This window comes from Phyllostomus hastatus, unplaced genomic scaffold, assembly GCF_019186645.2.
Source record: "Phyllostomus hastatus isolate PE091 unplaced genomic scaffold, TTU_PhHast_1.1 phas_contig_1162, whole genome shotgun sequence".
In the NCBI taxonomy this organism is placed as follows: Eukaryota; Metazoa; Chordata; class Mammalia; order Chiroptera; family Phyllostomidae; genus Phyllostomus; species Phyllostomus hastatus.
The window spans coordinates 8,567,092-8,592,249 of NW_025333537.1; the positions used below are offsets into that span (position 1 = coordinate 8,567,092).

The 25,158-nt window shown below is 43.5% G+C and overlaps 1 protein-coding gene across 7 annotated transcripts in view; it reads left to right on the forward strand.

Annotated features, from left to right (window-relative positions):
* HECTD4 (HECT domain E3 ubiquitin protein ligase 4) overlaps window positions 1-25,158 on the forward strand; it is a 157,120-nt gene that overhangs the window by 71,593 nt on the left and 60,369 nt on the right. For 5 of the 7 annotated variants that reach the window (XM_045844468.1, XM_045844502.1, XM_045844478.1 and 2 more), the window contains exons 13-34: window positions 169-314; window positions 1,699-1,769; window positions 2,365-2,470; window positions 3,019-3,139; window positions 3,922-4,050; window positions 6,010-6,134; window positions 7,872-8,025; window positions 8,539-8,639; window positions 10,233-10,431; window positions 12,550-12,669; window positions 13,789-13,893; window positions 15,017-15,180; window positions 16,301-16,534; window positions 17,552-17,744; window positions 17,934-18,038; window positions 18,494-18,582; window positions 18,947-19,122; window positions 20,812-20,947; window positions 21,047-21,188; window positions 21,291-21,457; window positions 23,574-23,720; window positions 24,614-24,798. In XM_045844468.1, coding sequence (XP_045700424.1) covers window positions 169-314; window positions 1,699-1,769; window positions 2,365-2,470; window positions 3,019-3,139; window positions 3,922-4,050; window positions 6,010-6,134; window positions 7,872-8,025; window positions 8,539-8,639; window positions 10,233-10,431; window positions 12,550-12,669; window positions 13,789-13,893; window positions 15,017-15,180; window positions 16,301-16,534; window positions 17,552-17,744; window positions 17,934-18,038; window positions 18,494-18,582; window positions 18,947-19,122; window positions 20,812-20,947; window positions 21,047-21,188; window positions 21,291-21,457; window positions 23,574-23,720; window positions 24,614-24,798 — 3,115 coding nt within the window. The remainder of the gene's footprint in view (window positions 1-168; window positions 315-1,698; window positions 1,770-2,364; window positions 2,471-3,018; window positions 3,140-3,921; window positions 4,051-6,009; window positions 6,135-7,871; window positions 8,026-8,538; window positions 8,640-10,232; window positions 10,432-12,549; window positions 12,670-13,788; window positions 13,894-15,016; window positions 15,181-16,300; window positions 16,535-17,551; window positions 17,745-17,933; window positions 18,039-18,493; window positions 18,583-18,946; window positions 19,123-20,811; window positions 20,948-21,046; window positions 21,189-21,290; window positions 21,458-23,573; window positions 23,721-24,613; window positions 24,799-25,158) is intronic. The other 2 variants (XM_045844492.1, XM_045844521.1) reach the window with 1 other exon arrangement.

Below are 25,158 nucleotides of genomic sequence, written 5' to 3' on the forward strand. Positions count from 1 at the left end.
CTTGTAATTAATGTATGTAAAGTATTTACTGTAATTATACCATTACACAATCGAAGAGACTGTGGTTAAAATGTATTCATAAGAATATCTGCGTGTTCTTTCTTGAGAGGGATAATGTTATCCCCAGTAGAATTCACGTTTTTAGATGTACCCTTTATGTCTCTGTAGGTGGTGTTTAAATTTTTCTTCAGCCCACAAACTGAAAGGAACCGAGACATCATTCGACGGTCGGGATTGCTTCTTTGGCAGCTGCTGATGGCACCGAAAGACCAGATTTGCCCTGAGATTCAGAAGGAAGTCTGCCTGGCCATCAGGTAATCAGTAAGTGATTGTCACGGTGCTCTCCTCCGAGTGCTGCCTCCTGATCCTCCCCGCGCCCGCGGGGGCCGAGGTGCCTCTTCCCCAGCCCGCCCCAGCCAGGGCCTCCTGCACAGAGGACCCTGCCGCCGGACAGGGCTTGCGGCCCCACTCCCGGGGGCCGAAGCCATCCGTGTTCCTGCATTCCCCTTCCCACTCTGTACCTAAGATCCTCACCGGATCCTTTAAAAAAAAAAAGACAAAAACAGCCTTAAAGTATATATTTTGTTGGTTTATAAGCAGATGTTTATGTCATTTGGGAGAATCTGGCAAGAGGGTTAAGAAGCCAGCTTTGGCCTCAGGCAGACCTGGGTTCTAGTCTTTGCTCTGCCATTTACTAGCTATGACTATGAGTCTTCCATTTCCTCAGCTATAAAATGGGCATAGAAATAGTACCCACTTTACAGGTTTGTGAGATTTTAGTAAGGTAAGGCCCAATGCAGAGTAAGTGCTCGACAATGTTAACCTTCCAAAATCTACTTAATACCTTGTTAGGCAAGAGGGCAGAACTTGTGGACCATTTTCTATTGTCATTCTATCTATCATCTGTCTACACACACGCACACACACACACACACTCTGAGTGCAGTGAACTTTTGTCCAGGAATATCAATATAGCCTTAATGTGAACAAGTATAATGTAGTGACCAAGAGAGAACGGAGTGCTGGGTCTGGAAGTGCCGGACGACCGGTGGGCGGAGAGGGAGGGCGAGTTCTTGGCTTCCACAACAGCTTATGCTGTTGGTCTCTTCCTGTTGAGACCATCAAATCAAAAATGTGTGCCTAGTGCTGCGAGGCAGCTCCTGGGGCTCGTGAGCATGTTCACCGTCTTGTTGGTGACTCCTCATGGGTATGTACAGCTGTCAAAACTTACCAAATTATACACTTTACACATGTGTGCTTCACTGCACGTTAGATCTCATAAAAAATGAAAGGAAGAAAAATTCTGGCACTATTTGCAATACTATTCTTTCTGCCCCTTTGGAAGAGCTGAGAATCAGAAAATCCCCTTCTCAAATGATTTTTTGGCACAGTCTCCATATATAGCTGGCTTGACACCATTGATGATTTTAGCACTCAGCTCTCGTGAACGAGTTCTGCTTCTGGCCTCAGGCGAGTCGCCATTGTGGTGACTTACAGGCAGGACACGTGGAGGGAAACAAACTGTGGGCGGGCTTGACCACACAGTGAATGCAGGTGCAACCGCCTTTTTAGTGATGAGACTTACCTCAGAGTTTTATGTGACCAAACTGGCACCTTCAATAAAAATAAACATTTAAGTGGAGTTTGGATTTCCTAGAACATTTGTCTAAAAGCTTTTTTACTTTTCTGTCATTTCAGCTCTGGTTTGAATATCTTATACCCAGGTGAAACTGAAATCAATAACTTACTTAAGCTGGTCTTAACTGAAGGTAAGAACTACCCTTTAATTGTCCTTGAACTACCATTTCTTTTTCCCCTAAGGAAACAACTGGACATTCAGGATAATAGATTTTTTCCTTCATATCTATGAGCATTAATTTTCAAAACGTATGTGCGCATAATGCCAGCACTTCAGCCAGAAGAAAGCAAAACCCATGTTTTGTATATACATATATCTCCAAGCTTTATAAACCTTTCTGTCTCCACCGCTCAGCCTTCTGTTCCTTGTTTAGCTATTTAATGAACATTGACGGTGATGATTTCTTGGGGGTTTCCAAGCCAGTTTTCCCACACATGGAAATGCAGCTTTACAGTTAGACTAAAGCGAAACAGTAACAGTTCGCCATGCCAAAGAGTTGGAGCTCACACTCTATGACGTGTGCAGGGCCACCGCACCTCAGGCAGGACGCCCGGGCTGAGGAAGGCCGGGCGGGGGCACAGCGGGGCTCGCTGTTGCTGTGTGTGGCCGCCGCCGCTGCCCGGCGCTGCATTGCCGACAGTCCGCTTGTTTAAAAACTTTCTTCGATAGCATCTCTTTCCAAAGTGTAATTACCAGGGTTGTTGATGGAGCTTTGTTCTGCGTAGGAGAGAGAAACAGTGGCCTCTCCCAGCTGCGGGATGTGATCCTGACCAACTTAGCAGAGCAGCTTCAAAACAACCGGTTTGGCAGTGAGGACGACGACCATTACAGGTGACACCAGCTCTCTCAGTCACTCTTCCTCCGGGTTTCCCTCAGTAATCAGTGTGTAGTTGGATATGATCAACCTTAGTCTCCCGGAATATCTAATATAGTTAGCATATTAAGTTTAAACCATGGACCACTTGAAAGACAGTACGTCTGACACGTTTCAGTTTAATCAGTAGAGAAACCGAGGCCTAGGGAAGGGTCCGTGGCGGAAATGACAGATGGAGCTTATTTCAGAACGCTCGATGGAGGGCGCCGTCCACGTGCTTCGTGACGGAGGGGGAGGGTGCGGTTAGAGCTGGCGAGGGGGAAAAGGCACTGGTTTTCCTTGCTGTTCATAAAGCATTTGGACTAAGTGCTTGGGTCCCATTTTGTTTCCATTAAGTCTGATTTAGATAACAGAACCAGTTGTCAGCATCATTACTAAGGTGATTTGCTTCCAGAACCAATGAACTTTATATCTTCTGTTTATCATCTTATACAGTTGTATAACATTTTATCTTTTATTATTAAACCATCAGTATCTTATTGTTACATTTTTCCTGCATTTAAAGACTAAATGATGAACTTTTACACTACATTCTGAAGATTGTTGTACGAGAATCCTGTATCTTAATCACCAAGTGCCAAACTGTTTCTAAAGATGATTTTCAAAAACTCCTTTCAACCGTGCCTGTAAGTAAAAATGTATTTATCCAGGTCAATTGTTCCATAATTTAGTTGTAATTTTAATGTATGGGAGGAGGCGACTGCAGCGTCCATCTGCTCTGCCATCCTGACCAGATCTCAGTAAAAATGTGTTTGTTGAAAGTAAAATTGAACCCAGCGCTCCTGTTTTCATTCTATTGTGTCAAGGTGCGCGCGCGCACACTTTACAAGGACAGACTTACCTGGTGAAGGTCCGTGGGTGCCTGTGCTTGTCCTAGAAATGTAGAACTAGGCAAATCCATTCGAAATACTTTCTCCAAAGATGGCTCATGCTTTAAGTGTCTTGTTGCAATAAATTATTTGTCTGAATTTGGATTTTTTTTTGTTTAAAACAGTGAAGATTTCTTCTCTTGTTAATTTGAAGTTTAGCATTGTTTTCTAAACTATCAGTGTTTTACAGAGACTGATAAGAACCAAAGATTCTTTTAAGAATTTCTGTAGTCTTCTCTAATGGAGACACATGTGATGGGAAGGAGGGTGGGGACGAAAATTAGTAAGAGGCAAAAATTCAAGTAAGTGTCTGAATGATCAGTGAGGATTATGTAGCAGAGGGCAGAGGGTCATGGTAACCGTGTCAAAGTCTGTATCAAAAGCCAAGTGCAAATAAATCACCTAAGAAACTAACTTGGTCTGTTTTCTGTACTTTCTCTTTTGCTTCCCTTGTCAAAACCTTTTAAAAACACGAGGATCACATGATCCCTTGTTTCAGTAGGACCTAGATCATTTAAATGCCCTTGTTTGTGTTGAAGGCTGCATCCTCCTGCCTGCGCTATCTGATGGCAGTTCAGAACCACCTTCTCAGTAATACTATTCTGATTAAACCCGACGAGAATGATGACAGTGACAACTCCTTGCAGGGAGAGACATTGAAGGTACAGGTAAACACCAAGCTTTATTCTAACGATGCTTTCTACCCAGCGTGTAAAGCGCAGCTTAATGGGATAAATTTCTGTCTATTATGATGTCGGATTTCACCATGTGGCTTATATTTTTGTAAGAGGTAATACTAGGCCACTCATTTCATAGATTTTTACGTCATCACACAGTGGTTGCCATGTCTGTGACACTCCCATAATGTGTCATCCATGTGCTCCTGTCGATCTTTTCGTGCCTTTGTTTATTTTCATGTTTTTTAAAGAACTATAAAATACGGCGCTTACAAGTGATCTCATATGCACCTGAAAGTTTTATTTATATAGGAATATATAAATAAATCCAGGAGCCTAACAATTTAAATAACTTTGGCATTTTGGCTGATTTATTATGTTCTCTTGATTCAAATAACTTTAAAAAGATGCTAATTTTCTCACAATCTTTATGTTGAATAATTTCTAAACCTATAGTTCATTTCATTCCCTGTAATTATTTTTAAGTTAGAGTTTATGTAAACTCAATAATTTGTTCCTACATGGAAATTTATAGCAATACAGAGATTTTTATAGCATCATTTGTTATAATTTTGACAGATGCTTAAGGCTATTGTTTGCATTGTTCTTCAGAATTTCATCTTTGGGAGAATTCGAAAAATCAGTAAAAGCTTGTTTCTTCCCTACAGTGTTGAGCAAAACACACTGAAAAATTAAGCAAGAAAGCCATAGTTACAGATAAAATCCATTACACTTTGCCCTTTTCTTGTGCCTTGATGCATGTATACAAAACTATGTAAATCATACATGTGCTAGTTCATAATTATGAGTTTATTCATTATGTAATCAGTTTGTAAACAGGCGAAAGAAATTGCATGAATTAATCATTTAAATTGCTGCTACTATTTATCGCCTTCTCTTGCCTTAGTTTCCTAATCAGTAAAAAGGGACAGTAACACGGCTGTTGCAAGGTTGCCGTGAGCATTAGAGACGAGGCAATACAGTGCGTGGCCCTGTGCTCCCACCAGGTGTGCAGTCAGCGGGTGATGGCTCAGATGATCAGTACCACTTACACCGTGATTTATCTTGTCTGGGCAATTCAGGGTTCCCTTTCTCTTAGTAATACCCCCCCCCCCCCAAAAAAAGGAAAGGAAAGAAAGAAACCCCAGAAAATTCCAGCCATGAACACCAGTGTTTTCTATTTGGAAGGCTCATGTTTATAAATGCTTAATTAACCTCTGGAAAGAAACAGCTCTTGCTAAAGGCAGAATAAACGGGGTTGTCCAGTGTTTCTGGGGGGAAAACCACCACAGATTTTACCGAAAGAGTGAGTTTGGTTATATTTCTTAATAGAAAATACTTGTAAACTAAACATTTCTATGATCTGAACTAGCATTTCTTACATTATTTAGTATTTGTGCTCCCATGAACTCTCTAATAGTTATTTTCAATGTTTAATAGCCTGTAACTGCCTGCCACTTTAATTGAATTTTTAACTTGCCTGTTTTCAAGTGTACTGGTTTAAAACATTAAGTGAAAAGGTCACTTGTACTGTTTTAGGATGTTGTGTTTTTGTCTCATTTTATTCACCGCCTCTACATGCGCCTTTTACTGTTCTGTTTTTCTCTTTAGCTACCCTCATACCACCCAAGGCAACCTTCCACCTGGACAGTTTCCGGGCTGGCCACCGGGAGCGCCCTTGTGCTGGAGGGGATGGGAGAAATGCCTTTTCTCCTGGGGACTTGCTGTGCTCCCGGGAAATACTGCGTATTTCTGTCAGCACTCCCGACCTTAGCCTCCCAAATCAAATTGCTACTTGCCATCCTAGCGGAACTTACTGCTTTGGGCTTATTCTGGCTACCACATTATTTAATTTGGAAATGCATCATAAAATACGTCATTTCATGTTGTCATTGTGAGTGTATAATCATCACAAAGCTTACAAATAACATTATGATACTTTCTACCTAGGAGCTAAAGGTCAGTGTTTTGGCTCTTGCCACCCAGATCCTAACTGGATGTGACGAAGTGTTGGAAATGCTACAACAGGTCACGACTGCCCTCATAAACAGTGACATACCCGACCGCGAGCTGAGGTGAGGGCATGGATTGGGAAGTGTGACCTGCTGCCCTTCGGGAAGAACTTGCTTATGAAAGAGAAATCTTTTAGAACGGAGCATCAGATGTTCAGTTACTACAGACGGAGTTTTATGAGAATAGGCTGAAATGGCAGTGTGCAAGTGCAGTTGAACTCCAGTGGGGCTTTTAGATATGACGGGGCTAACAGTTGTGGATTCAGGGTGGCAAGGTTGAGGGGGGCAGCAGCATCCCTGACCTTTGGGTCTTCTACCAGCATTAGTCCCAAGCGGGCCTTTGCTTCGGCTCGCCCGTTCGGCACCACGGGCACTTAGCTTTCTCGTGGTGAGTTTGTTGGGGAGGCTGCAGTGATTTAGGGAGACAGACAGTTAACTGCTGTGCAAAAGACAATGTCAACATGGTATCTCAAGATTTTACTCTTGTTTTACTTCTGCAGACGTAGGAGTGACCTATATAGAGGGTAAACTTCTCATTCCCAGTAATAAAACTCTTTCTTGGTTCTCCCCATTAAATTTCTCCTGTGGTTTGCTGGTAGAGATTGACTAAACATGCCGCTTGTGTTGATGATTTTAATGTTAAAGATGTTGTTCTAGAACAGTCCTACAGTGTAACTTTTTCTCCAGTAACCTGTCTCTCCTCATGTCCCCGTTTCCTGGCCTCGCCCTGGGAGTAGGTGGGCAGGTTGGAACTGAGAGCAATGTAATCCAGATAGGAGCTGCACTTGGGCTTGTTAAGGCTTGTAGGGGCCACTGCTGGCCCGTGGCACAGCTCTGCGCCGGGGGGAGGTGCAGCCCGAGAGCCTGGGAGGCCTGAGTTCTGCTTCCGGTTCCAGTCCCAATATTCTGGATGCTCTTAGAGAACTTACCTAACCCACGTCTTTCTCTGGGCGAGTCACATACATTAATTCTCCTAGCTGAAGATTAGGATATTAAGAATGTGAGTGGGTAATCATTTCACAACAAAGCGTCTGGCACAAATAACACCGCCTTTTTGTTACAAAATCTTTGATTACAAAATCATGTGCATGTAATTCTGTAACATAACAGTGTCATACCCAGGCACACCATATGACATTGTAGGTGAAATGTTCAAATTAAAACTATAAATTACTACACCCATATCACCCTACCCACCACACTCAAGCAGTGTTAGTTCTGCCGGACCCTGTATATGCATATGTCAAGTCGTTACATTGTTCACTTTACATTTATTCAGTGTTAGATCTCAATAAAACTGAAGGGGGATGTGATTTTAAGGATGAACGGAAAACGTGCCTGCCTCTGTATCCCCCGTGAGCCAGTTTCTCCAGGCCGGAACTGGGCATTACTCCCGAAGGCAGGGGGACTGGTGCTGCGGCCGCTCCTTGTCTCACCGGCAGAGACTTGGGGCAGCCCCAGGGCTGAGGGAGCTTGGCAGACAGTAACCACCTCGCGGGGCCGCTTACCTACGTAGAGGGTCCGTTTATAAAGGCTTCAAAGGTGCAGCAAAATGCACCATGCAATCTTTTTCTTCTTCTTCTTTGCAAAATCAGGTTGAAGATGAAATCTGAGATTTCTGTTTCCTCCCTCAGTGGTAGAACATGGGAAATTTGTGGATTGAATTGCTCTTAATTTTAAGTGCTTCAGTAGTTCAAGAAAATGCAGTTTAAGAGATTTTGTCAGATAAAGATGATGTTAGTTGCTTTTTCACATGATTAGGAATTGCTTAACCTGTGTGTTTTCTTAAACTTCTTGTAGGTTAAAAGGCTTGGAACAAGTCACTAAGGCTACTATGCTTGGGCACCTTCTTCCAGTGTTGCTGACCTCCCTGATGCATCCGAATTTGCAGACTCTGACCATGGCCGATGCCCTGATGCCTCAGCTGGTGCAGCTGGTTCTCTATACCAGTCAGGTACGACCCCTGGTGCGCCAGAGTGAACTGCCCTCCGGCCGGCCCACCTCACGTTGCGGCCGCATGCGTTCCCTGAAGGCAGAACCACTAGAGTCATGACCCTCAGAAGCCACGGGAAATAATGGTGGAATGAAGAAACAGTGTCATAAAAGTAATGAACTGAAATATTAAGGGAAAATATTTTATTTGTTTGACTAATTTCTTACTGCAATCTTTTCGCAAGTATTCGTTGCTGGTCAGCTGTAAAAATGCTGACCTAAAGGCTACTGAGATCCTACCATGATATTTCGTCTGAGTCCCTGCTGGCTATTGGTACCCAACATCAGCATGTTCCATTCCAGCGCTGAGTAAACTGATGTTACGTGGTCTAAGTGGCAAAGCACTTCTTAGTGAAAGAGGGCAGACTAGGACTGCAGAAAGATGGTTGAAGTGCGAGTTCTCAGCTTGGCTCTGGCACCCCCCAGATAACTGACAGTAAGCACTTTAAGGCGTGATGATGATTTTGTGTTTCAGACGGCTTTGCTGCTTAAAACCCAGTGTCCAGTTTTTGCCGAGGTGGGCTGTTCCCCATGTGGTGCCTCAGACCAGAAGGGCAGGCTGTTCCCTGGTGAGAGGTGAGCGAAGCTGCTTCCTCGCAGGAACCCCTGCCTTGTTTCCTTCTGGTGAAAGCCCAGTGCTCCTTTCACCGCAGCGGTTTTTAGTAAGGGCTCTCTGGCTGGGGATCGGGGCACAGTTTTACAGACAGCGGTAGGCTTGCTTTGTAGTCTCTTAGAAACTGGTTAGAATGAATTTTCCCACTGATGAAGAGATTAGTTCAAAATCGACAAATTGTTAAATACTAATGGTCAGGATATAAAACATATGACTTTAGCAAGCAGTTTGACAGTTTCTTAAAAAGTTAAACATGAACCTGTCATGTGACCAACGATTTCACTTCTAGGCATTTCCACAAGAGAAAAGAAAGCCTAGATCCTTAGAAAGACTGGTATATGAAGGTCATTGCAGCTTTAGAATAGCCCAAAACAAGAAACAACCCAAATGTCCATCAGCAGGTGAAGGGATAGGCACAGTGTTGCAATCGTACAGCGAAGTCCTACTCAGCAATCAAAAGGAATGAACTGTGGGCATGCTCAAAAGTGTGGATGGATCGTAGGCTACTTATGCTGAGTGAAAGAAGCCAGATCCCCCCAGAAAGTACATACTGTATGAACCTGTTTATATAAAACTCTGGAAAACACAAGCTAGTTTGTAGTGACGGAAAGCAAAGAAGTGGTTGTCTGGATTAAGAAGAAGGAGGAAGTTTCCCAGGTGTATACATACAGCCAAACTTACCAATTTATAATCTTTAAATATCTGCAATTTATTACATGTCAATTACAGCTCACTAAAGCTGTCTTGAAAAATATTGATCAGAAAGGAAGGACTTACAGGTTTTTCTAGAATAGTATGCTATCCAGCTGAGCTTTGTGCAGTGATGAAAATCTGTATCTTTATTTTCCAGTACTGCTGATGACAGCCACATGCTGTTACTGAGTATTTGAAATGTAGCTAATGTGACCAAGACATTGAATTTCAAATTGTATTTAATTTAGATTTAATTTAAATGGCCACATTTTACTAAGGAACTACCCCTGTTGGATAGCACAGAGCTGAAAGAGAATTCTACAGCAGCCAAGTGCAGCTCTAGGAGTCCGTATTCCACAGCCTTGGGTTGTGATGTCCTCGAGAATTCAGTTACAGTGGATAAGAGCAACTTCAAAAGCACCTTTCTTTAGTTAAAACTTCAGTAAACATTGGTTGTGTAGACCCATGGAGTGTTCGACAATTGACATTTAGATATCAACAAAAGGAACCTTTATAGGATACTGATCCCATAGGATATGGAAAGTGGCCAATTTAAAAGTCCTTTACAGTATCTTTTCTTTTTCCCGAGTAACTCTAAACGAGCGAGGTTCTCTCTTGGATATGAGTTGGGCTTCCGCCTTGAAAAAAGAGGGGAGGGGGGAATGCAAATATATTGTGTAACAAGAAAGAAAAGAACCTTAAATACAGGACTTTTTTAATGTTTCCGATCGCCACTGTATCAGGCCACAATGTTGTCACACTGCACGCTGTGGAAAATTCGAGTGACATTTCTTCATCGTATATGTTTTCTTTTTCCTGTCCTTGCTGCGAAACTTAGTCGCATTCTGTTTGTCTGGTTTTAGAATGCTGGAAGAGAAGGAAGAGCCAGGCTTCCTCACTGGTTTAAAGATTCCTGCTCCCTGGGCTGCTGGCAAGACTGTGGAGACAGTCCACCCTGTCAGAGACAACTACAAGTTCAAGGAAACTGTCCACATCCCCGGAGCTCGCTGCCTGTACCTTAGATTTGACAGCAGATGCTCTTCACAGTATGACTATGACAAAGTAAGCACGAACTGCTTTAGAATGGCTTCCCCCTCTGATAAGCTGGTGTCTTAGATGCTTCTTATTTTTCTTTGCTGCTGGTTACCATTCTTGACTTATTTCTGTCTGTAGATGTCTCTTAGGAGAACTTCCCTGAGATAACGCCTTGAAGGGTAGTGTTTGGGGGCGTCAGAAAGCCAGCACCTCTGCACTCTAAGAACAGTGTTTTAATGACATGTTGAAAGCGGACTTTTGTAAGCTTTCAGAGTTTAGATCCGAATCAAAGAAAATTTTCCATTCTGCTTACCTCCTGCCTTTCCTCTGTGCTCGCAGTTCCTATACATGTGTGTGTCCTTTCATTTAGAAAGGTCTTACTGCCCAGTTCTTGGGGCTTCTCATGTGTCTTTCGGGAGAAGATGGCTTTTTAGCAGGATTTCAGATGTGTTAGGATCTGTTTGGGTTTCAGTTATTCTTTGCCATGACCTCAGGGTCCACATAGATTTCAAGGAAGTGTAGTTTCCAACCTGGTGGCTGAACCAAATTATAAGTAAAAGGAAGTGTTTTAGGGCTTATAGTATTTTCTTCTGTTTATAACTATTGCATTGTAAATCATTAGGTTGAACTTAGGAGGAAAGGCTACAGAAATTGTGATATGTAACATACAAAGGAACAACTGAAGGATTAGCTAATCTCTTTGTACATACACAGGACTATTTTCATGTGAATCGTCAGCTTTCTGCTGTATCTCTCTGTGAACTGTGTAAGGGCAAATGGTCTTCAGTCCCACCAGGGGAGATTTTTAAGTTAAAAGATAAAGGACTTCTTAACTGTCTCTACTATGGGACAGTAAAACACACTCCTGGGCAAACTATAGAATCCTCATCCCCATTATCTTAGGCTAGTGAAGATCCCAGATGTCTGGAGGGGCTAATACCCCCAAAACTTACCTTCGCTGCACGTGAGAGAAGTGGCCTTTGGTGGGCCTTTCAAAAACCTGATCTCCTGGCACCGGTCTGCACCACTTCCTAGTTCCTGGCATTAGCTACCCCGTTGCCAAATGCAGGTGATACGACTGTATAAAATGGAAATGAAAGAGGCTGCCATTTTAATTAGTGTCATTTTGGTTCTCCTTTAAACACCAGTAATTTGCAACTTCTGGCGCATGCAGCCTCCACCTGCAGTACACATCAGTGTTAAATGTGGAGGCCAACAATGCCCACTGACTACAGGACAGAAGTAACATTTACTTTCCCAGTGGTCCCAGTGGTGCAAGACCCAGTGGTGTGACTTCGGTAAGGAGTCACAAACAGATCGGCGCCCAGGGCTGGAAGTGCAGCTTCCAGGTCCACTCGGACCTCCCCTACACAGACAGAGGCGGTTGGAGCACACACCACAAGACCACACCGCAAGGCGGGGCTTGGTGTTTAAAGAAGCGGGGGCTGTGCTCTTCCTGTGAAAGTATTTGAATGCCAAATGGCCTCTAAGTGGTTCTCCTGCATATTAGAAAGTTGGTTAGGTGGGTGTAAATTAATAGCCTTTGTGGAAGAAAAGTGTTCATACATGAAAACTGACCCAAGAAGAAGCAGCCCCCTTTCTGGCTCAAATTTGGGTCATTTTTTTTATATATCATGAAGCAATGTTCTAGGAATGTATGGCTTATTTTTGACTTGTTGCATTTTTTTAACATCCTCATCGATTAAGGTTTTTAGAGTTTTTTGCTTTTATTTTGCTGTTGTATGACATATTACCATCTTTTCACTTACATTTGCTCACTTTATTAATTTTGGGGTATTTAAGAGGGCGAACTGTTCCTTTTAGTTATGAATTGCATGTGGTTATTTATTTAAAAATATATGTGTGTATATATATTAGCTGCGTATAACTATTTTAGTGTGAAGTCCCCAAGTCAGTTGAACTGTGGTGATATTTGTTATCATTCTGTGGCTGCCCTGTAAATACCAGTGGCCAATGGCATTCAACCTAGTATCAGTTGTATTTTTAAAAAACATTAGTTATATTATGACACCAGTGCCTGGTTATTAATGTATTTTTAAACAAACATCTTCTGCAGCCTTTTTATTTGTAGATGTTGTTTTTGTTTTTCTTTTACAGTCTAACAGTCTATTTTCTGTTTTGAAGTTGGTGATCTACGCGGGGCCCAACACAAACAGTAGGAAGGTTGCTGAGTACGGAGGCAATACCCTGGGGTACGGCAGCCGTAGCGTCTTAGGAACCGGCTGGCCGAAAGACCTGGTGAAGGTATGGCGTCCAGTCCCATTCGCTTCCTAGGAAAAAAAAGATGGACTTGATTCCTCATGGGCCCAAGTGTATCAGCAAGAGTTCAAAACAAAGCTTGCCACGGGGGATTTTGTGGAGGTGGGGCTATGTTGCCAGGCCTGTGAAGTCACTGCTTCCTGCAGAACGAGCCTCCGTTCCCTTCCAGGGCATCAGAGCCCTGCCCACTCCAGAGCCTGTTCCACAGGTTGCTCAGCTCCGCAAAGGCTGGTGGTCACAGCGTTTCCTTCCCTGCCCATCCAAAGGACTGCTCGTCCTTCCGGTTCACGTCTTCTCTAGACTCCCTTGTGATGAGTGCCCTGGACCCACAGAGCCATTGAAGTGAAAAGTTGTGGAATGAATGTTTGCAGATGAATTTGGGCCTTTGGAGCAAAAATAATGATCCATTCTCAAACCGATAAGACTTGACCCATGCTTTGCAATCGGGCCCCTTGTACGACACATCTACCCAGAATATGAATATGAATATGAACTGAAATGCCCATTCTGAAAACTCCAAAATCTGTTCCCAGAGCCTCTATCTCACATATGTTACACATCCTCTAGTTCAGCACCAGACAGCAGGGTTCCTCCGGGGCCAGTCCAGGTGCATCCCAAGCTGGACCAGCCCAGCACTCAGCTGTTTTTCTGCCTTTCGTTCCTCATTCATGCTGTTGGTTCTACACTGCAGAGCAAGCTTTCCCAGCACTGGCTCTGTGTTCTTCCAGATGCCGGCCACTTGCTTGCTTACCTGGTTGGCACAGTAGGTGTGACATGCAGAGGTGGGGAGGAAGGCAGAAAGAATAGAAATTTTAGGAATTTATTGAAATTATGCTTAAGATTTGGTTTACCTTTCCTCTGATTCTGCTGTCAGGCAATTGTGACCCATTTCACAGATGCCTCATCCCAAAGGCTACCTGGTCGGGAGAGATACCTGTAAGGTTGGGGTCTGAATGAGAGGGGATAGATTTTGAATTTAAAAAGCCAGTGAGAAAAGGAGTAAAATATTGTGGTCCTTTTCAAAGTAAATCTCTGAAATTCATTGCTCTCTTGAAAACTGTGTGTCTTGTTTTTAAACTGCATTTTTCCCCCTTAAATTTTAAGGTGGAAGGAGATACAGTCACCTTCTCCTTTGAAATGAGAAGTGGCCGTGAGCACAACACTCCCGACAAAGCCATGTGGGGCTTTGCTTGCACAGTCCGCGCCCAGGTACTGGACTCCGACCACTGCTGTGGGCATACTGTACTCTCTCCTTCGTGCCTTGGTTACACGCATCATATTTGCCTTGGAAATGCGGCAGAATATGAGCCACCATTTCATCCATCTCTCCCATTTGACAGGAGGTAGACTACCAAGAGTAGATAGTAGTTTTATGGAGTGAAATGAGCTGTGACCTCAAATCAGTCCCGCAGCACCGAGAATCCATTGCTCGGGTCTCTGTCCTCAAAGCCTGGAGGGGTGAGCTGCCTCCAATGTCTTTCCGGAGGGCAAAGCACTTGGACCTTGGTTTTAACAATAGTAGGGTCTGACCTTTTCATTCTATTCCCAAAGGCTCTTCTTGCTAGACTGGATCTTTCTCTGGTTAATTATTTGTGTTACAGTCTGTGAGTAGATTTAACCTAGTCTTTTCTTAATAGCAGTGCCCAAAAGCTATTCCCCCCTCCCTTCCTCAGCCCCCAGAATCTGTGTGAATAAATTCTTTTCCTATCTGGGGAAAAAAAGAGAGAGAGAGGGAGAGAGAGAGAAGGCATAGTAGGAGCTTACTAGCCTGGGCTGTAAAGTGTAGTTCAGATTGGGAGGCTGCTTAAATTGAACCAAGCTAAGGCTCTCTGGAGTGGAGCGCTTTGCTAGAATGTAGGCTCCATGAGGGTAGGTATCTTTGTTTTGTTTTCTGCTGTTATCCCAGGCACCTAGAACAATGACTGGTACACAGTAGGCATTCAGTAAATACTTATTGAGTGAATTCAGTGTCATCACTGACAATATCTTTGTTCAAGCAGAGGCTGGAGGTGACAAAACAAAATAGTGACTTATACCCCAGTAGACAAAGCAGAGAGGGAGCCACCCAAAGAATCATGCATGAGTTTTGTGGTGTTTCTGATACGGAGTCTTGCTGGCTCTTCTCTCTCTGAATTGCGTTGAGACTTCACTCTGGTCATTCGGCACCACCGTCTATCTGCTGGTGCTGTTGGGTGCTGTCCCTGTGTGCCATCGCGACGATGCTCCGTGCTGCCCTATGAGCCCTGTGGTGGGGGCAGGGCAGTGGGAGATGCCAGCGGGGGCGCTCTGCTGCATCTGCTGACCAGTGTGATTTGCCCCGTCTGCATTGTAGGAGTCTTCCGAGGACGTGTCAGGAGGCCTGCCCTTTCTGGTGGACCTGGCTTTGGGTCTGTCTGTGTTAGCTTGTTCCATGTTAAGAATCCTGTACAACGGACCAGAAATCACCAAAGAAGAAGAAGCCTGTCAGGAGCTGTTGCGGTCCAAACTTTTGCAAAGGTAACAGAAGGCTCAGATGGAGCTCGATGTGCTCACGAAGGAAAAGGGGCTTGAAAAAAGAAAGGAAAACAGACTTGACGTGGCAAACTACTTTTAGTGTGTTTCCCGGCTGACCGTACCCGCTGCCGGACAATCCCATAGCTGCCATTGTGTCTAAGAAGGGAAGTGGAAATCACAGCAAAGGGCCTGCTGGCCCATACTTTACTAATTTGAAATTACAGACTTGAACTGCATGAGCTTTTCCCCAACAAATATGGTATAATTAAATTAAAGGATCCCCCAAAGAATGGGCAGATGGGAGATAAAGCAAACAGGGTAAAATGTTTGTTCAGGAAGCTAGGCAGTGGGCGTATGGGTGTTAACACGTAATTCTTTCGACATTTTTATATATTTAAAAGTTTATTTTCCTTAAAATTTTTATTGTACTTTTCCATGATCACTTAGCCCCCTTATATCCCCCTCCCCACTGCAATCAAACACACTGTTGTCCGTGTCCAGGAGTCCTTTTTCCTTTTTGCTTGATTCCCTCCACCCCCTAACCTCCCCCCACCCCTCACCAATAGCTGCCATTCTGCTCTCTCTCTGAGTCTGTCTCTGTTCTGCTTGTTAGTTCAGTTTGTTTGTTAGATTCCACATATAAGTACAATCATATAGTATTTGTCTTTCTCAGACTGGCTTATTTCACTTAGTGTAATGTTCTCCAGATCCATCCATGCTGTTGCAAAAGGTAGTTTTCTTCTTTTTTACAGCTAAGTAGTATTCTATTGTGTAAATGTCACATAGTTGTTTTATCCACTCTTGGGATACTTGGGATGCTTCCATGTCTTGGTGATTGAAAATAGCACTGCAGTGAACATAAGGATGCTATATTCTTTTGAATTAGTGTTTTTGGTTTCTTCGGATATTTTCCCAGAAGTGGGATCCCTGGGTCAAATGTTGGGAAGGAGGTAGATTCCCAAAGATATGGTTTCATATAATATGCTAATATTTCTTTAGAGAAGGTTTGATAAATAAATATTTAACACATAACGTGATCCTTCATATGTTTGATTAATCTGCAAACTTTAAGTAGCTTGCCAGATAGAAGAGGAAGAGAAGAAACTCTTTTCTTTCTGTTCAGGTGCCAATGGCAGGTGGAGGCCAATGGCGTGATCTCCCCTGCCCTGACTCCCAGCCCGTCTCCGCTGCCTCTGACCATCGAGGAAGACAGAGAGTTCACCTACCCCTCTGACATCCTCGTGCCTCCAGTGGGAAACTACTTTGACCTGCCCCGAATCAGACTGCCTCCAGGAATCATGATAAAGCTCAGGGAAATTTCTGGGCGTGCTAGACCTCAATTTAGACCGAGTATAAAGTATGTTGCTATGTAGCATTTCCTTTTTCCCAATGGAAAAAAAATGTTTAAACAGTTGAAGGTGGTATCTGTCTTAGAGTCTAGCAAATGAACTTTAATTTTGTGTTTACTTAATAACTGCTAACGAAGCACCCTGGGGAATGTCCCGGGTGGTATTCAGGTCGGCAGGGCTCACAGTGCGGGCCTCCGCTCAGCAGTGTCCACCAGCAGCACCTGGGGACTTGCTAGTTCTGGGCCCCGTTTCACACCTGCTGAGCTGGGACCCCTGGGGACGGGCCCAGGCGTCTCTGTTTTCACAGCTTTTCCACATGGTTCTGATGCATGCTCCTGTTTGACAGGTTCTAGGTTTTTCTCAGGGGGTGTGACCTTCTATTAATAGTCATCAACTTTTCATTTCCATATCATCTTTTCTCATAGAGGCATTCCTTTATTTTTGATGCCTAGAGAGATGGTGAGAGAGGGGTCTTTATTCTAGACCATGAAACCTTATAGATACCTTTGAGGTGTTGTTGCTTAAAGTGAAGTCTGTTTTGCAGGCTCTGCTCTGCCTTCTGAGGCAAGATAAGTCATTTCAGAGAAAAATTTAAAATATAGATGAAATTTAAAATGAGAAAGTACAGAAGCACCATTGTTTTCAGTCCAACATCCATACACACGAAATACCACAAACCATAAGCTGCATAAAATTCATTGGTAGGTAAATGGTGCCAAAGGTCTTCCTTTAGCCTGAGACCTTTTCCAGCTCTAATGGGACTATAGCTCAAAATGTGTGAATCGTAGCGTCTTTCATTTTGATTTTCAGTTTTATCAGCCAGTGTTAGTTTTATCATGAAAAATATTTATTGCCAACTTGATAGGAAAGTTATCATATAATGTACATGCCTCTTTATTGAAATAAAGGAGGTGTGGTGAATATTTAATATATTTAAATCAAAGCCTATGTCCTTTAATCTATAAAAAAGTATTGGCAAGTTGAGCACATGGCATATCCCTGACTACTTTCCATTGTAACCACAGAGAAGTAATTCAGCCAGATGTGATGGAGGAAATGGTGGTATCATGTGTTATTAAGCACTTGAACTTGGTTGATGCACTCCAGTCCCTAATAAATTTCCAGTATCAAGAAGAACATGCTGAGGAATATGATTTATTATGTAAAATTATGGGCGAGACCTTTAAGAAACTGAGTGCCATGGAGAGACAGCTACAGGTAAATGAAAGCTAAAACACCAACATTTCTCTTATAACTGTTAGAAATCATTTCTTTCCTAGAAATTTAATGTTTGCAAAGTGATCTGAATTTTTAAAAACTGTTATGATGAAAACTTCCAAATTTGTAGACAGCACTTGTTTTTCCTTTCTGTCAATTTTCACATCGTCCTATGTTCTGATGTGCCAGAGTGTTGCAGAGTTGGAGCACAAATGGCAGAGTGAGGTGGACGACGCCGTGCAGGGGAAGCTGGAGAACGACGTGCCCTTCTTCTACGACTACCACTTCAACGAGGTGCGTGGGTCGCGCGGCGCTGTGCGGCGCCGGCCGGCGCCAGGGCGCACAGCCGTGTGCAGAGGGAAGATCAGGGCGCTTCTTAGAAAGTCGCGCACCCCAAATGTTAAATAAAATTAGATCCGTGTGTCAATAACACAAATAATGAATTGCTTGTTGTTTTTAACTGATTAATAATGTTATAAAGAAGTTACCATTATCAAACTGTGCTTTCAAGCCTTAAAAAAATAAACCAAAGGCAGAGTTACAAGCACTGAAGAAATCCCTAGAAAGTGGTCAGTACAATTTTTAACAATTAAAATATCAAACAACTCACAAATGTGCTTCTGGCATAGAAAGATGGACCAAGGATGGTGTTTTTCCCCCTGAAATTTTCTATTATTCTTAACGTGTACCGTAAAACTCAGCTCTTGCAGATCCTGCATACCATCTTTTCTTGATTTTTCCTTCTTTAGAACAAAATGAAAGAACTAGAACTTTTGTGTTCAATGAAGGAAGTCTCCTTTGATGGAAATGATCTTGAAAACATGGTCCTATCTCTGAGGTTAGTGATGTTAATAAATTATGTAAAGCTGAATTATTCCCTTGGTGCTAATGGTCTAGTCTCAACACATACTTAAAAAATATTGTGCATTAACTCAATACTTTAGACTTGGAAGTCATCTGGTAACTTGGAGATTTTTATTTTAACCTTCAAGAGTTAGCACCATGGCATTTGAAACTGGGCAAAAAGAACTAAAACTGACCACAATTTATAACACTGCTCCCCTCAGATGGGGAAAGGGGACGGTGAGCAGTATTTAGTTTCTGCTTAGTTTTCCCTCTGTCATCTCCTACCCTTTGTAATAAGAAACTTTGGTTTTGGTAAACTAGAGAGCGACTAAATGCACATGAGCCTTTCTTCACAGGGAGAAGTTCCTGCAAGAGGTGAATTCTCTCGTTCAGAAACCCTCGCACCCACTGGCTAAAACGAAGACGTTGGTGAAGAGCCTAATGAACCGAGCGGAGCTCTTGCTGCACGTCACCATTGCCGCACAGTCCGGCCTCACCAGAAGCATCTCGGGGACCCCTGCAGAGACACCGGGTACCGCTCAGAGCCGGCGCCGCACCGGCCCCCTGCACTAGTCTGTTCACAAAATGGGCATAAGCTGCTTTAGAAAAAAAAAAAATCACTTTTGTGTACTCCCAGAAGGGAAGAAAAATTCAACATTTTTTATTTTGCCTTTTACTTTTTCCAGCCAAGAAGTGCTTTTCATTGAATTCATGTGGTGGTCTGTGGGTCAGCTGGGCACCAGCGGTGCCTCCTCGCCTGCCCTGTCCCGTTTTTCTTGGGAGCACCTAAGGAGCCCAGTGACATGTATCTTTATAATTCCAGGCCCCTATTTTTAGCTGATGGCTCGTCATTCTCATAGTAACGTATATAAATAAGGAGATAGTCGGTACTGTGAATCTTGTAATGCCTCATATTTTCCTCTTGAAGCTGAGTTTGCACTTCATCTTTAATTATTAGGTGGAAACTTCTGGCATTACAAATAGTGGCAATTTTCTGGTGGAGATTTTCACTATTAATTTTTCTCCTGAACCACATTTTAATTCTTAGCCTGTAATATGTTTCTCAGGGAAATCAATGAACTTCCTTACTTCGGCCAGATCCACAACACTGGGCACAGTCCATAATAACAAGTGTTGATTCTTCTCCCGAGAAAACAAATTGAACAAACATGTTCTTAAATGAAAGACTTCATGTTGTTATGCAGCCCATTGCTTGATGGACACTGTCGAGCAAGCAGACTCGTTTGCCCCCTAGCTGACCACCCAGGGTTTCTCTTTCTTGCGAGAGAGACCCAGGCTGCCTCCCAGGCTTCTGGCCCTAACGATCGGGTACTTCTCTCTCCCTGAGAGCATCGGCGGAAGTGCGCCAAGTGTGCTGCGTGACCGCCTGCCCTTGGCTGGTGAACTGTCCCCTATAAAGACTTAACCCCTCACCAAGGCTGGTGACACCTTCCAAGGGGATCTTAGTATCAGAGATGATGACCGATCATTTCCTGAGATATCATCATTCACAGTCAGGTTTTTTAAGATTGGCTGTCTGACCATTCTTAAGACAGATTCAAAATGACCGCTTCTCCACTTCCTTAACATCTTTTTTCCTTAGCAGTTCATTACATGTAGTTTTGTCTTCCAGTGTTTATTTTAAAAATAAAATAGCTATTTCCCTGGATAGGGTTAAAGAGTATATTTTATAGGAAGGGGCTGGTCACATTCTAGCTCAAGTGTGATAATGTACTCACATATCACAACTATGACCAAAGCAGAGATGCTTCCAGATGGTAATAAGTCAGCTAAATAAATCTTGAGTTAAAGGAGAAACAAAGGGCATCTCTGAAAAAGGAATGGATCTGGATTTATTTGAATTAAGAAATTTTTGCTTCCAGAAATTACTTTCTCTGTCCTCTCTTGCTTTTTAAAATGCTTATATGAAAGTGAACACTGGTAGTTATGAAATCAAATGAATTTTTCAGCCTTTCTTTGGCATCCAATTTAATGAAAATATTTTAGTTTTCCAAGCTAAGATCATTTTTAACCTAATATCGAGATTTTAAAAAATTGGCCTAAAAATAGTAATTGTGCTCTGCTGGCTGGTTTGGTGGCTGAGCTCCCAGAAAGGGAAGACGTCTTAGACCGCTTGGTAGTCCACGTCAGGTCTAGCTGCTGCTGCCCACCCGGCACCTGGGATACAGACAGTCAACCCTTTTATTCCGTTCTGTTCCAGCCTGTAAATCGGCTTCCGAAACAAAGGTGATAGCTCACGCTGTGCGGCAGCCTGTTTTCCTTCGCAGCATGTCCGCTCCTTCTGACCTGGAAATGATCGGGAATGAAGATCTGGAATTTACTAGAGCAAATCAGAGGTAAATGGCTAATGGCCAAGGTTCGATTCCAACGTGCCCCAAAGGCTCTTCATCGGAACACACTCCCTGAGGGTCTCTTGTGTTTGGGGTCCAACGCAGGCGGCGCCACGTGACCAGCCACCGAAGCAGCTCCTTCACGCTCCTGCAGTCACTGGCCATCGAGGACAGCAGGGACAAGCCCACCTACAGCGTCCTGCTGGGCCAGCTGTTTGCTTTCATCGGCACCAACCCTGACCAAGCTGTACGTCCCGTTTTGCCGACTGCAGACGAATAGCCCCGGAAAGCACAGGAGCCCTGTGACAGTCAGCAGGAGTCAGGTGTACCTCCTTCTCATGCATTTCAGGTGTCCAGCAGCAGCTTCCTTTTGGCCGCACAGACGAGGTGGCGGCGGGGAAACACTCGCAAGCAGGCCCTGGTGCACATGCGCGAACTGCTGACTGCAGCTGTGCGAGTCGGGGGAGTGACGCATCTTGTGGGTCCAGTGACGATGGTTCTTCAGGGAGGACCCAGGTCAGTTGTTCCTGTTGGTCCACACTGCCCTGTCGGAATAATGGGCAAAAGCCCTTCCAGAGGTTGTCCTTGGGGCCAAACCAAAGTGGTATTTGGCATCCCCTAAAATATTATATTTTTATTTTTATAAAAGTAGTTCATGGTTTTGTAGAAAATTCAGCATACATAACTGTAAGTCTTTCTATTCATCTTTTCCTCCTAAATTCCATTGCTTATTAACAGCTTGTTGTATCGACTACACACAGATAAATAGCTCTTTAGTTCTTTCCTATGCATAAGTGTGTATGTGTGTGATTTTTATTTATACTTGATTTACTGCAGTCTGAGCTGTTTTGCACTATATATCTTCGGTATCTCTATCTTCTCATGTCATCACATGCAGGTCTGCTTTAGAGCGTTGAAGAACTTCATGGACCTCCATCGTGTGGTCACCTGTATTTTGTTTTATCGAACTCACCCCCTAGTGAGGGACACGTTGGTTCATTCTTTCTTCACTCCCCCTCCCCCTCCTTCCCTTCTGTTCCTTCTTCCTTTTTCCCGTTTTGTTTTTGCATTAGCAATAGTGCTTAGTCAACATTATAAGTCAACATTATTATTAGTCACAGGTATAAGGATACCTGTGTTTTTGTATAATTTTGTGCTTATCTACTGGATTGATTTCTAAAAACATAATCATAGATACTAACTTTGAAGGAAGTTTTGTAACTTATTTGTGAGGAATTCTTCTGTACTAGTTTCCTACTGGGCTTCCAAACTCTTCAGATGGAAATAGAAAAGGATTCTTCTCCAAGTCCTGGGCTGGGACTGCCGGAGGCTGCTTGTGCCTCCTGGCAACTCCGGAGGAATTCTGGCCAGCGAGCAGAGGGCAGTGGCTGGAGGAAACGTGTTAACTGAGAGCTGACGTGAATATCTTGAGAAATTTGTGTCAGCCAGGAGAGGCCAGGTTATTCTTTGGAAGCAAACAAGCCCAAAATTTCAGTGGCTTAAACAAACTTTTAGTCCTTACTCATGTCCACACAGGCCCAGCTTGGCCCATGGTAATCACAAAGGGCCTAGGGGACAGAGGAGACCGCCGTCTCAACGCTGTCGGTCTGGCCCCTCGTTGCCCAGACTGGTCACCTGCCCACCCAACCACAGGGGTGCCCAGAGGGCTTAGTGAGTACCCCCGAGCACCACAGCTTACTTCCAGAACAATCTCTCTGTGGTGCCGGCAGCATTCCTCCTTTCCCCTCAGTTACTAATGTCATGGGTCAGACATTGGAGCCAATGCAGAAGGTCCTGAAGTGTAAAATCATATGTTAATCCAGTATCTTAAGATAAAGCCTATTGATGTTTTAGTGTATTCTGTCTTTATTTGAACCACAGATATCTCATCTCCTATAATGTTTTTAGTGGTTCTGTAGGACTGTATCATATTCTTGAACCTTTATTAAACCAACTCCCTATTTTTAAACCTTAGGTTTTATTTACTTTTGCTATTATAAATGATATTATATTGTATATCTTTATAATCCTCCATAGTTCCAGTTCTCAACTAATAGCAATTACTAGTAGAATCTATCCTGAGTTGTGTTTTTACATTGGGAAAGGCTTATATCAACTAGATTCTCATGCTCTGCTCATAGAGCTTGAACTCGAAAAGGACACTTAGCTCATCCATTTGGGTCTTGGCATTCTTTAGTACCATTGCATGTACAGTGTTCAGTGTTACATGGAATCCTGTAGATGTGTCTCAAGTAAATGGTTTCATTATTAAATAAGTTTAGGGAATCTTGGGTCCTATCCTCTTGCTCTCAGAGATACTATGGGCTTGAAGTTCGTACAGCTCTGAGAAGTTTTGAAGTAGAGAGCCGTGCTTAACTTTACCCAGCCTAGGAGTCCCCAGACTTCTGCTGAGTGCGGGCATTGTCGTGGAGGCTCACTTAGAAACCCTGCCCCGCGGTCGTCTGTGTCCTGCAGTTTGGGAAACCCCAGTGACCTCCAAGGAAGGTCCCTTCAGTTCTGGATTCAGGCAGACCCTCCTGGCTTCTCAGGCGTGCTTCTCCACTCTCGCAGTCACTATCACGGTTCTTGCTATGTGCAGCTCAGGAAGGCTGACTCTTGCTCTGCTTCACAGAATTGAAGAACTAACCTGTGGCGGGATGGTTGAGCAGGTCCAGGAAGCCTTTGGCGAGACCATGACCTCCGTGGTGTCTCTGTGTGCTCGTTACCCTATTGCATGTGCAAATAGCATTGGGCTCTTGTGCACCATCCCGTACACCAGGTGAGCAAGGAAATGCTTTTTTGTTGTATGTGAGTTATACCACAATGGAATCGATTAAGTAAAAATATTTTTTAATTTAAAAAATGGAGTTGTTTTGCTGTGATCATCCAGTGACATTATCACCCCAATTAAATGAGCTTGCCTCCTGACACTTAAAATTACCATGTAAATTCCTTGTTGTTGAGTTCTTATATGATCAAAAGTGGCCATTAGAGATTATGTGACATTGACAGAATGGAGAGATTTGAAGGAAGGAAAAAGGCCCCTAGGAGATTACTTGCATATTTGGCAAAAATTGTTTGCATGTGCACATCTATTTCCCCTCTTAGTCATCTGGTCAATAGTCTCAAGATATCAAGCAGTCACGAAGTCATTCTTTGAATCCCCTTGTGATAAAATATGTAATTCTTTTAAAAAATTTTATTTTTAGGGAGAGGGGAAGGGAGGGAGAAAGAGGGAGAGAAACACCAATGTGTGGTTGCCTCTCATGCGCCCCCTACTGGGGACCTGGCCTGCAACCCAGATATGTGCCCCGACCAGGAATTGAACCAATGACTCTTTGGTTCACAGGCCGGCATTCAATCCACTGAGCCACACCAGCCAGGGCTAAAAATATGTAATTTTTCTATTATGGCAACCTTGAGTTGATGCCATCAATTTTTATTTTGCTGTTCTCTACAAATAAACCAGAACTTAAAGTTCCTTATTTATGAAGGAAAACCTAATTCTACAAAAATATTTCTGTGTTCATTTATACATGGTAGTGTTGTGAGTCATAGCCAAAAACTATACCAGCATGTTTTCTGCTTCTTTGGTAACTTGAGTCTTGAGTGAGAGGTTCCTGAGGGCTGATCAGTCGTGTTTGTTCTGTGCAACCCTTCCCGCCCGCCCAGGAGCGAGGAGAAGTGCCTGGTGCGCAGTGGCCTTGTCCAGCTCATGGATCGACTGTGTAGCCTGAGCAGTCAGACTGAGTCCAGCTCCAGTGAGAAGCAGACCAAGAAGCAGAAGGTGGCCACCATGGCCTGGGCAGCCTTCCAGGTGCTTGCCAACCGCTGCGTTGAGTGGGAAAAAGAAGAAGGTGAGAAGCAGGATTCCTTTCTGGAGTGCATTGATTTCTTCTGTGGACGTGTTTGTTTATTAAGTATTTGTGCTGGATGGGGAAAAGAGAGCCTGTGTTAAACAACATCATCAGCTGGGTTTAATCAGTTAATGATTTCACGAGAGCCTCTTCATCAGCATGACTCTATGAAAATCTGTAGCGACACTGTGACATTAAACAAGAGCCTAACCTAGAGGGCACGATGCTATGTGAAATAAGCCAAACACGAAAAGACAAATACTGAGTAATCTCACTCACATGTGGAATACAAAAAGCTAAACTCTGAGAAACAGAGAGTAGAACGGCGTTTACCAAGGGCTAGGAGAAAGGAAAATGGGG